Source organism: Erythrolamprus reginae, chromosome 4, assembly GCF_031021105.1.
Source record: "Erythrolamprus reginae isolate rEryReg1 chromosome 4, rEryReg1.hap1, whole genome shotgun sequence".
NCBI lineage: Eukaryota > Metazoa > Chordata > Lepidosauria > Squamata > Dipsadidae > Erythrolamprus > Erythrolamprus reginae.
Genome location: NC_091953.1, coordinates 137301009 through 137314120, shown reverse-complemented (window position 1 = coordinate 137314120; position 13112 = coordinate 137301009). Strand labels below are relative to the sequence as shown.

Sequence of the window (13112 nt, the reverse complement as noted above, 5' to 3'; positions counted from 1 at the left end):
AGAGAGTAGAGATTTGAGAGTAGAGAATAGATAAATAATGGAATGAAAATAGAATAGAATAATGGAATTAGAATAGAGTAGAATACAATAGAATAAAACAGAACAGAACACAATAGAATAATGGAATGAGAAGAGAACAGAACAGAACAGAATATAAAAGATAGAATAGAATAGAATAATGAGAATAAAACAGTATAGAACGGTATAGAACAGAATATAAGAGAATAGAATGGAATGGAGTAGAATAGAATAGAATAGAATATGGAATGGAATGGAATAGAATAGATTAGAACAGAACAGAACACAAAAGAACAGAACAGAACAGAGTAGAATAGAATAGAATAGAATTCTTTATTGGCTCAGTGTGATTGAACGCAAGAGGAATTTATCTATGGCGCATAACCTCTCAGTGTACATAGAAGCTATAATTGATAAATCATGATTGTAGTCATCATACATTTTTTTGTTGTGAAGTTGCGTCCGACCCATCATGATCCCATGGACAACATTCCCCCAGGCGTTCCTGTCCTCTGCCATCTCCTGGAGTCCATTTAAACTCACACCGGCTGCTTCGGTGACTCCATCCAGCCTCCTTTTTATTATTATTTATTAGATTTGTACGCTGCCCCTTCTCCGAGGACTCGGAGCACTTCCTTCTCTGCCTTCCCCTTCTTCTTTTGCCGTCAGCCATTCCCAGCATTAGGCTTTAAATCCTAAAAAAAACATTCATCCTAAAACATGATTCAGCAATTAGTGATAGTCATAGGATACTAAATAAGCAATCAACATAAATCATACTAGGAGACGAAATAAAACAGCTTCAATTGGAAAGACGTTTCCACAAGCCTGGTTTTGTTTGGTTTCGTTGCCTTCTGTTGTGGCTGAAACATGAGCGCTTGTGGGAATTCCCACCCAAAGAAGAAATAAAAAGATTGTCTTTGTGCAAGCCAAGGCTCCTTGGTGCTTTTCCAAGGAATAAAAATCCTGCCATTTATCTGCTTTTGATAAACACCAGGGAACAAAAAGTATACTGCTCAAATAAAATAAAATAAAGGGAACACTCAAAGAACCCATCCTAGATCTGAAGGAATGAAATATTCTCATTGAATACTTAAGAAGTCTTTTGTTGCATCTTTTTTACCCAGAATATATAGTTTTGAGTTCAAAAATGTTATTAGGATGATCATAATATAAAATTAATCTGAATTAAAAGTTGGTTATTGGGAGATGGGTGAAGGTGGAAGGCAGCGGAAGACACCCAGCCTGAATGAATGAGGCTTAAGAAGTCTTCGTTTCCGCTCTTTTACCCAATATAGATATATTTGACACAAAAATATGTAACCCATCCCTGGTACAGAGCTGAAGGGATTGGATACTGTAGCCGGACCAGATTATCTCAGGGACCGCCTTCTGCTGCACGAATCCCAGCAACCAGTTAGGTCCCACAGAGTGCGTCTTCTCCAGGTCCCGTCAACCAAACAATGTCGCTTGGCGGGACCCAGAGGAAGAGCCTTCTCTGTGGCGGCCCCGGCCCTCTGGAACCAATTCCCCCCAGAGATTAGAACTGCCCCTACTCTCCTTGCCTTTCGTAAGCTGCCCCGGCCCTCTGCCCCCAGGCATGGGGGAACTGAGATACACTTCCCCCTAGGCCTTTACAATTTTATGCATGGTGTGTATGTATGTATGATTGGTTTTTATATAATGGGGTTTTAACTGTTTTTAGTATTGGATTTTGTTATATAATGTTTTATTGCTGTTGTTAGCCGTCCCGAGTCTGCAGAGAGGGGCGGCATACAAATCCAATAAATAATAATAATAATAATAATAATAATAATAATAATAATAATAATAATAATAATTCTCTGCCTTACAAGGCCAAGGTTGCAGGTTCAAGTCCCAGTGAGGGTATGGCTAGCTGATGAGGCCAAAATAAGGCCGAAATAGATCTATCCTAGTCTCCCTTAATTTTCAAAATCAGCCAAACATATATATACTGCTAAAAAAAATAAGGGGAAGACTCAAAGAACCCATCCTAGATCTGAATGAATGAAATATTCTCACTAAATCCTTTGTTCTGTAGAAAGTTGAATGTGCACAACAGCAGGTGAAATTGATTGTCAATCATTGTTGCTTCCTAAGTGGACAGTTTGATTTCACAGAAGTTTGATTGACTTGGAGTTATATTGTGTTGTTCAAGTGTTCCCTTTATTCTATTTTTTTTGAGCAGTGTATTTTAAAAACACCAAAGATGAATACGACACACCTTGGGAGGTGAGAAAAAACAAGATTGCCTTATCTACAGGTCTTATGGGTCAGCTTCCTTTAACACTTATTTTCCAATTGTTCTCTTGGTACTAAGAATCAGTCTGGATGGAAAAAAGGTCCTGGATAAAGCAGTGACACCTTTGTGTTGGTGGAAGCAAAAATTGTGATCATCTACCAATGTTTGGTTTTGGTGGCTGGTTCTGTCTTTGGCATTAAGTGGAAAAACTTCCCACTGGGCATTTTTAAACATCTTCCCAATACATGAAAAAAAGCTGTTGGAGTGGAATGATATGAAGGGTTATCCGGAATCCCCCCCCCCCTCTCTCCATCTAATAAAAACATTTTTTCTGGAGCAGCGCTGCAGAATTACCCAGACACAAAAATGCCTTTAAAATGCTACTAAATAGACTTGCAAAGGGGGTTTAAATGGCATTTTTAACTATACACTGCCACCCAGTGAATGGTGTCAGGAACTGAAGAGTCAAAAAAAACCCCACACCTAATAAATGGGACCCTCTGCATTAAAGCTCACATCCAGGGGACCAAACCATCATAAAACAGGGAGGATCATCAGGGTAGATAGTGAATAATAAATAAATAAAAAGAACGCACTGCAAAGAAGACCTACAAAAAGATATTGATAAAATTGAATGGGTCCAAAGACGGGCTATAAAAATGGTGGAAGGTCTTAAGCATCAAACTTGTCAGGAAAGACTTCATGAACTCAATCTGCATAGTCTGGAGGACAGAAGGAAAAGGGGGGACAGGATAGAAACATTTAAATATGTCAAAGGGTTCAATAAGGTTCAGGAGGGAAGTGTTTTCAATAGGAAAGTGAACCCAAGAACAAGGGGACACAATCTGAGGTTAGTTGGGGTAAAGATAAACATATATCCATCCTAAGATAAAATACAGAAAATAGTATAAGGGCAGACTAGATGGACCATGAGGTCTTTTTCTGCCGTCAGACTTCTATGTTTCTATGTTTCTAAAGATCAGAAGCAACGCGAGAAGATATGATTTGACTGAAAGAGGAGTAGATGCTTGGAACAAACTTCCAGCAGACGTGGTTGGTAAATCCACAGTAATTTAAACATGCCTGGGAAAAACATCGATCCATCCTAAGATAAAATACAGGAAATAGTATAAGGGCAGACTAGATGGACCAGGAGGTCTTTTTCTGCATCAGTCTCCTATGTTTCTAAGACAAAGCAAAGATGGAATATAGAGGAACGAAGATGCTTAAAATTGAAAAATTAAATTAAAATCAAGCTGTGGGTAAAAAAAAAAGAATGGTTCCTCAAATTGAAGAAAACTGCCCATCCCTGCGTTCCCAAAAGGTTGAAGAAATGCACAAGGTCGAGTGAACATTTCAGTCAAATTATTATTTTATTCAACAGATTTTGAAATGAAATGAAAAAAATCATTATTATTCTGATCAAACCTTGATCTTAACAGCCATAAAACTCGGGTGTACCTTTCAATCTGAAACGAAGCTTTGGTAAGTACATGCAGAAATATAATCTTGAGGGGTCCTTGGTGGTCTCAGAATTTGGTTGTCTTCAGACGTTTCATTACCCAAGTAGGCAACATCAGCAAGGCTAGTGGGGCATGGGGGTTTGCTCTCAATTTACATTCTAGTAGTTTTTCACTGTCAGTGTTGGTGCAAGTGGTGTCGATGCTTCTTTCGTTGGCCTGTTTACTGTTAACTTATTTGGCAATTTCTTGACTTGGGTATTGTTTACTTCCTGATTGTTGATATGATGTTAACCTTGGTGTTGAAACTCTGCTCATCTAGGTGTTGGATTGCTGGTGTGGTGGTATTTTGATCCTTTTATTCTTTTTTGTGTGCAAAATAAATCTTTATTTATTTTGTTGTGAGCCGCTCCGAGTCCTCGGAGAGGGGCGGCATAGAAATCTAATAAATTATTATTATTATTAATTATTATTATTATGTATGGAGTTATGGAAGACAAGATTGAGCAGAGGATTTGAAGGTTAGAATAGAACCGGAAGAGACCTTGGTGGTCTTCTAGCAGAAGACCTTATACCCAGTGAAGGGCTGCAATTTATTTTATTGCCAGACTGTGGGCATGGCTTATTTTGTGGGTGTGGCTTGCTGGCCATGTGTCCAGGTGGGAGTGGATTGACGATCATGTGACCAGGGTGGTGGTGGCTTAAAGGTCATGTGACTGGCATAAAGGTGGCCAACTTGACGTCACTCAACTCAAGGGTTTGGGTTAGGGTGCCTGGCCTCTCCTTGCCTCAAAGAAATACAATTTCCCTCTCGATTTACTATTATTTAACATCCAAAATATATTCTTGTATATATGTGTAGATACATATTAAACACAGGCACACAAAAATATACACTGCTCAAAAAAATAAGGGGAACACTTAAAAAACAGAATATAACTTCAAGTAAATCCAACTTCTGTCAAATCAAACTGTCCACTTATGAAGCAACACTGATTGACAGTCAATTTCACCTGCGTTGTACAATTGGAATAGTTGTGCAAATGAAATATTCAATGAGAATATTTCATTCATTCAAATCTAGGATGGGTTCTTTGAGGGTTCCCTTTATTTTTTTGAGCAGTATATGTTATCTACTATATAAACTGTATGTGTATGTATACACACACATACGAACACAAAGCTCTTCTAAATTATACACATTCAACCTCATTTACTGCAATAGGAAAAATATACCCAGAGCCCAGAAGGGGGAAAAAAAAAAAATTCTACCGGTTCTGCGTACCTGACCCTACCTATAGGATCCCATCACTGCTTATACCCTTTTCAAATGGTTGTCCAATCTCTTAAAATCCCCAGTGATGGAGCACCCATAACTTCTGGTGGCAAGTTGTTCCACTGGTTAATTGTCCTTATTGTCAGGAAATTTCTCCTTAATTCCAGGTTGATTTTCTCCTTGTTTAGTTTCCACCCATTGCTTCTTGTCCTATCCTCAGGTGCTTTGGAGAATAGCTTGACTCCCTCTTCTTTGGGGGCATCCCCTCAAATATTGGAATGCTGCTGTTATCTCTCCCCTACTCCCTCTTTTCACCAGCCATACCCAAATGATTTGTTGCAAACAGTTTTTAAAAAATTGTTTGGAAACTATAACTGTCACTAGTTGTTGTGGTTAGCTCTGGCCCAGCTCCTGCCCCAAGGACTGTGGATGAGGGGGAGACATCCACATGCTGCAGGCCTGTTTTGCCCCCAGTGGAATCTGCTGATGAAGGCTCCTCTGACCAAGAAGACATGAGTGACAGGGAGGAGGAAAGTGGGGCAGACAGCTCAGAAGGAGATCAATTATCTAGCTCCTCCTTGGATTCAGAACAAGAGTCAATGATACAGCCACGCATGCGGAGAGCGATGCATAGGCAACAACAACTGAGAGATTATTATCAAAGAAAATGAGGCCACCTGTGGTTGGGTGGGGCTGTGGTCATTAGTGAGGTTGCTATAAATAGCAGCCTGTGGGTTTGGCCATTGTGGAGGATTATCTGATCGTTGTGTTTCGTGACTGCTTGACTGACTTTGATCTTTGTGTGCTGATTTTCCCCCGCTTTGAAACTAACCCAGAGCAAAGTGTGTTTCACTTTGTGAAAGAAGAAGGACTGTGAATTGCCTCACAGCTGCAAGCTAAGTATCACTGAACTGATAAGGGACTTGTACAAATTACCAGTTTGTTTGGAGACGAGTGCTCTTTGCTATACAAAAAGAGTGCTCTGTTTATTTGCATTTTCGGTGTAAAGAACATTGTTTTGAATTTTCAAACGTGTGTGTGTGTCTGAAATTGTATCTGTGCATTTTTGGAAGGATTCTACCAGAGAGCTCGACAGAACACTAGTAAGGAAAATACATCAACCTTCATCCATAGTCCCCATGGTTTAGGATGCAACTCTCAGTTTTTAATAGAGATGAAGCCAATTTGAGTGCCAAAGTTTTCTCCGTCTCGAACGTGTGAGTAGAATCGGTCGGGATGACAGGAGGTGCAAAGAGTAAGGTTTTGCTCTGGATCTGTCGTCGAGTCATCTTGAATATTCCTGGGTAGGATGCCTCCAGCTTCTAGGAGAACTCTGTTGCAAGGGGAAGAAAAAACGAGACAATATTACGTTTGCAGTTATTAGTCACTGCAATTATGGCAAAACAGCGCAGGGGATTTTCCCAGCTGCGGAGAATGGATAATCAACATTTCCAGCAAGAATAATCACTGGGCGACTTGGCTGTGTTTATCTTTGATAGTCAGAACCTTCAAAGTTATCAGCGTTATTGGAGGCGCCCAATTCCTAACCTCTGAGTTCTGTAAAGTTATATTAAGTGCCAGAATAAGGCAGAATAAGGCAGAATAAGGGTATCTACGAGACCGCCTTCTGCCGCACGAATCCCAGCAACGGGTCCCGTCAACAAAACAATGTCGTTTGGCGGGGCCCAGGGGAAAAGCCTTCTCTGTGGCGGCCCCGGCCCTCTGGAACCAACTCCTCCCGGAGATTAGAATTGCCCCTACCCTCCTCACCTTTCGTAAGCTCCTTAAAACCCACCTCTGCCGTCAGGCATGGGGGAACTGAGATATTCTTTCCCCCTAGGCCTTTACAATTCATGCATGGTATGTTTGTATATATGGATGTTTGGTTTTACAATAAGGGTTTTTTAGTTGTTTTACTATTGGATTTACATGCTGTTTTTTAATTATTGTTGTTAGCCGCCCCGAGTCTACGGAGAGGGGCGGCATACAAATCCAATAAATAAATAAATAAACTTGCATTAATTAAAGAAAGAGAGAAAAATGATCATCTATCAAAGTTTTTCTATCATTTCTATGTATACAACTCTCGGTATATGCACCAGTATATACCAATCTAATGCTCTCTCTTAATCTAGTTTTGGGATTCAGATATTAATTAGTGTAATTAATGTTATTTTATGGCAGAAGAGTCTTCCAAAATTTGAATGGCTGCCACAAAGAAGAGGGAGTCAGGCTATTCTGCAAAGCGCCTGAGGGTCGGACAAGAAACAATGGGTGGAAACTAAACAAGGAGAGAAGCAATTTAGAACTAAGGAGAAACCTCCTAAGAATGAAGACAATTAACCAGTGGAACAGCTTGCCTCCAGAAGTTGTGGGTGCTTCATCACTGAAGGGTTTTAAGAAGAGATTGGATAACCATTTGCCTGGAATGGAATAGGATCTCCTTATCAAACAGAGCGTTGGACTAGAAGACCTCCAAGGTCCCAACTCTTCTTTTATTCTAAAGTGCCTACAAGACCAAACTTACCGTGTTGCTCTCCGGATATCAATGTATGGATTGGGTGATTCAAAACATCGTACACATGTGGGATCAATCTTGTAAAACTCCTTGGCTGATTGCTTGGGTAGCGTAAAGCAACAGGGCCCCACGGATGGGCCAAGAACTACAAGGATATCCTTTACGTCCGAACCGTATTCTGTTACCGTGGCGTTAACTACAGCCATGGAAACCCCTAGTAAGGTGCCTTGCCATCCTGAAACACAGAGAAAAAATAATAAGGTCTCTTGGAAAGTGAAGCCGTAGCAGTTAATTCAGAATAAAAATTGAAATTAGTTGGTGGCAGACCCAGGAGACAAAACTAGATTAGGAGACATTAGATTGGTAACATATACTGAGATTAAAGAGTTGTATACATAGAAATGAAAAACTTTTGATAGATGATAGATAAAATAGAGAGATAAAAAAGTTATCCCAAGTGAAAAATATACCGATTAGGAAGATTATGGAATGGGTAGAACTTGATATGATGACGATGAAATTAAAAGATAAGGAAGACTCGGAGTATTATGAAATTTGGAATATATTTTATGAATGGTTAGAAAGAAGGGGGGAAAAACTAAATGAGAATAATAAATAAATAACATATATAGGAATGCTAATAGTTGATTGATTAATAGATTTGGTATATTGGTGTATAAACATGTTGTATCAAGATTCAAACTCAATATAAACTGCTCCAAACGCGACTACAGAAAATACGACTTCAGCAGCACAGAGATTGATGCATGGAATGCACTGTACTTGACTCTGTGGTTTCTTCCCCAAACCCCAAAAACTTTAACCTTAGACCAGGGGTCTCAAACCTTGGCAACTTTAAGACGTGTGGACTTCAACTCATAATTCTTTAGTAAGCAAAGCTGTTTGAGGAATTCTGGGAGTTGAAGTCCACAAGTCTTAAAGTTGCCAAGGTTGGAGACCCCGCCTTAGATTGTCTACAGTTGACCTCTCCCTATTCCTAAGAGGTCTGTAAGGGGCGTGCATGAGCGCACCAATGTGCCTACTGTCACTGTCCTACTGTTCTATTGTCCTCTTTCATCCTTCCTTTTCACTTATCCTATACATGTTTGACAAATTAGATAGACAGACAGACAGACAGACAGACAGACAGACAGACAGACAGACAGACAGACAGACAGACAGACAGATAAATGTTCTAGCCTCTAGTCTCCTAATCATCCTGGTTGCTCTTCTCTTTACTCTTTCCAGAGTCTCAACATCCTTTTTTATAGTGTGGTGACCAAGATTTATTTTATTTTTATTTTATTTATTTGTTTTGTCATGTACGTATTGGTGGTATACAAAGATATAATATTTATATACTTGATACTAGTAAGAGAGAAACATTAGGACAGGGTACGGAGCTATGCTGGTGCACTTATGCACGCCCCTTTCTGACCTCTTGGGAATCAGAGAGGTCAACAGTGTCAGTGGATAGTCTAAGGGTAAGGTTTTGGGGGTTTGGTGATGATATTACAGAGTCTGGTAATGAGTTCCATGCATCAACTACTTAGTTACTAAAGTCATATTTCCTGGAGTCAAGTTTAGAGCGGTTTACTTTAAATTTGTATTTGTTGGGTACTCGCCTAGGATAAACATATATCCATCCTAAGATAAAATACAGGAAATAGTATAAGGGCAGACTAGATGGACCATGAGTTCTTTTTCTGCCGTCAATCTTCTATATTTCTATGTTTCTATGTGTTGTTGTGGTTGAAGTCGGAGTAGTCATTGACAGGAAGGACGTTGTAGCAGATGATTTTATGGGCTATGCTTAGGTCACGTTTAAGGCGACGTAGTTCTAAGCTTTGTAAAACTAGGATTGTGAGTCTAGTTGTGTAGGGTGTTCTGTTGCAAGTGGTGGAGTGGAGGGCTCTTCTAGTAAAGTATCTCTGGATGTTTTCTAGAGTGTTGATATCTGAAATTAGATGCACTATTCTAGATGCGTGCCATTGGTGTGCAGAAAAAAAACAGCAGTTGTGGTTAGTCTTCTCTATTCCATCGCTTTTCCCATGCCCTGTTGTCAACTCTTGGAGATGACTCAACCAACCCTTCAGAATTCAGAGGACGGAATGTCCCAGCCATCCACCTAACTTCCCCAGACAAAGAACCAGGAAGAACGAGAAAACCCCTGCAGGCGTTAGAGATTAATCTTCACAACCTTAGCAACAAAAAAAGAAGCAGAGGGCAGAGCAATCTTTGCATTTTGCAAGACAACATTATTTTTTGCAAGCTGCAATTTTTGCAGCGTAGCTCAGAAAGAGCCAGCGTGTGCACCCATGTATTTCGTAAGAGTCTGAAGACTCATTTATGTCGCCAGGCTTGGTCAGATTAGATCTTAACCCTGGCCAACGAATGTTTGTATGGTTGTTACAAATGGATATGATTGATTTTAATATAGCTTGGGATTTTAAATGGTTATGTAATTTTTATTTTAATTGGATTGATTCTCTCTCTTTTTTAAAAAAAAATTATTTAAAACAAAATTCACATATAAAAACACACAAACATAAAAGAAAAACACACATATCTGAATTTGTGCAAAGGCCCCCCTAGCCTCAGCTGTGGATCTAGGAGGACACCCAGTTTGCGAGGCCTATCCGAGGGGGAAATTGTTTCTCCCCCCCAAGACTAAGGTGACCAGATGTCCCGCCTTCAGCGAGACAGTCCCACTTTTAAATGATACCTTGACCCCTGCTTGGCGGTGCCGCCTTCACTGCCCGCCCGGCACCCATCACAGCTGCCCGGCCCCGCTGCCCCTGCTGGCCCACGCCCTTCCCGCCACCCGAGAGCTGCAATGGGGGAGGCAGCAGCGTTGTATACGAGAGAGAGAGAGCAAGAGCGAGACAGCAAGAGAGAGCAAGAGAGAGAGAGAACAAGAGAGAGAGAAAGAGAGAGAGAAAGAGGGGGGAGAGAGAAAGAGAGAAAGGGAGGAAGGAAGGAAGAGAGAAAAAAGAGAGGAAGGAAGAGAGCAAGAAAGAGAGAGGGAGGGAAAGAGGGAGAGAGAAAGAGACAAGGAGAAAGGGAGAGAGAGAGAAATAGAGAGAAAAAAGAGAGGAAGCGATGAAGAGAGTAAGAAAGAGGGAGGGAGGGAGGGAGGGAGAGAGAGAGAGAGAAACTTTTTTTTAGCCCCCCTCTCCCCTGCTCAATGATGTCCCTCTTTCCCAATCTTAAAATCTGGTCACTTTACCAAAGACAGAAAGATGGAATGACCCACAGCCGCTCAGCCTTGTCTGGGTTGAACTTTAACCTGTGAACCCCCATCCAGACCCTTAGGGATATTCATCTCTCTGGCCAGATGGATTTGTTAGTCTGTGGTGGGAGAAAAACCTTTTGCTGGGATTCCTAATAAAGGAATCTTTGCGTTCACTTCAGAGGTTTTTTTTTTCATGTTTGGGGATACCAGGTCAGAACAACAGGTGCTTGGTTACCTGAATGGGCAGCTCCGCAAACTTTCCTGACCGGGTCAGCAAACAAAATTGGAATGCAGTCTGCGCCCGGAGCAGAAACGGTGACGGCTCTTTGGTTAGTTACGATCCCATCGTAGCTCTCCGGCTGGGGTTTCCCCATCACCCAGACGTCACTGGCATGGTTGACCTGGTCAGAAACCAACAAGCGGGGGCCCTATTAATCTTCTGGGGTTCCAAATATTCCCTTTAGAACTTTCCAAACCAATAATTCCAAGGGAAGCCTTTTTAGCGGGCCAGTTTGAAGGGAATTGGGAATGGGTTTCTTGTAGAGTCATTTCGTGACCCCACTACGGAATATCATCAGTGCTGGAAAGGAGTGGGATCTATTTTCTGCTTATATAGAGTTCTTTCTAGCACTGAAGATGTTCCCTAGTTGTGTCCTGAAATGCCTACAAGAAAGCCATCAAGCTTAGAGACCACCGGGGACCCATCAGATCTCCTTCTCCTCTCTACACACACAAAGGGGCGAGTCCAAGTGCACTCGAGTGCCTTCCATCCCCTGTCCTATTGCTCTCCTATATCTCCTATACCTTTCTTCTATTCCTCTATCTCTTCTATTCTTTCATAGATATGTTCTATTCCTATATCTTCTCTTCTATTATTTCTTAGATATATTTTATTATGAGTCCATCCTCTATAACCTTCATCATGTATTTTACTAAGAGTATATCCTCCATAACTGTAACTTGTTGCTTATATCCTAAGATTTTTATTAATATTGCTTCTTCATTGCTTATTTGACCCCTGTGACAATCATTAAGTGTCGTACCACATGATTCTTGACAAATGTATATTTTATTTTATGTACGCTGAGAGCATCTGCACCAAGACAAATTCCTTGTGTGTCCAAACACACTTGGCCAATAAAATTCTATTCTATTCTATAACAATGTCAAGGTGCCAGGTAACAGCCAAACTAAATCAAAGTATTCCTCAAAGTTCCAATTTATTGTATTTTTGGAGTATTAGACGCACTGGAAAATAAGACGCACCTTAATTTTGGAGGAGGAAAAATAGGGAAAAGTACCCCAGAGTTCAACCTAAGAAGGCTTCTTCTTACTCCCTCCGGATCTCACCTTGATGCTCTGATACATGTCTGGGTTAAATCCGGCCGCATGGGATAATCTTCGAAGGTTTTCCTTCACCACCGCCGGGGGGTCCCTCCGCTTGGAACTGCTAAAGAGATTTAAAGAGCTCAGCGTTGGGACATATGAGATGCCTCCGTTTCTCGTGGTGAATCCATGCAGGAAAATGTTTCCTTAAAAAAAAAAGGTTTTCAAACACAAAAGGGGGAAAAAAGCAGTTATATTCAGGGCATAAGTGAAAGTTTTCTTATGTTTTTAAGGTGCTTTTTTATTATTATCCTTACAGAGAACTCAACCTAATTAAAAATGCCAGCAAACGGACTCCTGTTTAAAAACTGTTCTCTTGTTTCTTTCAGAATTTTCTACAAAACAGATTACAAATAAATTTATTAAAGGTGACTTTGGGCTCAATTTTCTTATTTTGTCACATATGCTTTGAAATAAAACTGGAACTGATTCATGATCAGCAGTATCTGAATTTCCTCAATTACTGACATTACTATACAAATATTGAAATTTGAAAGCTCCCGAATCTACATTTAATACAGATTAAGGAGGAAGGAAGGAAGGAAGGAAGGAGGAAGAATGTGGGAAGAAGGAAGGAAATAAGGAAGAAGAATGGTGAAAGAAGGAAGGAAGGCAGGAAGGAAGGAAGGAAGGAGAAAGAATGGGGAAGAAGGAGAAAGGAAGGAAGGAGGGAGGGAGAATGGGAGGAGGAGGAAGGAAGAAAGAAAAGCAGAAAAGGAAGGAGGAAGAATGGGGGAAGGAGGAAGGAAGGAAGGCAGAAAGGAAGGAAGGAGATAGAATGTAGGAAGAAGGAAGGAAGCAAGAAAAAAGAATGGGGAAAGGAGGAAAGAAGGAAGGAAGGCAGAAAGGAGGGAAGGAAGGAGGAAGAATGGGTATGAAGGAGGAAGGAAGGAAGGAGGAAGAATGTGAGAAGAAGGAAGGAAGGAAGAATGGGGAAAGGAGGAAAGAAGGAAGAT

The 13112-nt window shown here is 40.7% G+C and overlaps 1 protein-coding gene across 5 annotated transcripts in view; it reads right to left on the bottom strand.

Moving 5' to 3' along the window:
* Positions 1 to 3635: 3635 nt before the first annotated feature.
* LACC1 (laccase domain containing 1) overlaps positions 3636 to 13112 on the bottom strand; it is a 15081-nt gene continuing 5604 nt past the window's right edge. For all 5 annotated transcript variants that reach the window (XM_070751394.1, XM_070751395.1, XM_070751396.1 and 2 more), the window contains 4 exons: positions 12121 to 12302; positions 11006 to 11171; positions 7545 to 7770; positions 3636 to 6350 (listed from right to left, as the gene is read on the bottom strand). In XM_070751394.1, the coding sequence (XP_070607495.1) occupies positions 6176 to 6350; positions 7545 to 7770; positions 11006 to 11171; positions 12121 to 12302 (749 nt within the window). In that variant the 3' untranslated portion in view covers positions 3636 to 6175. The remainder of the gene's footprint in view (positions 6351 to 7544; positions 7771 to 11005; positions 11172 to 12120; positions 12303 to 13112) is intronic.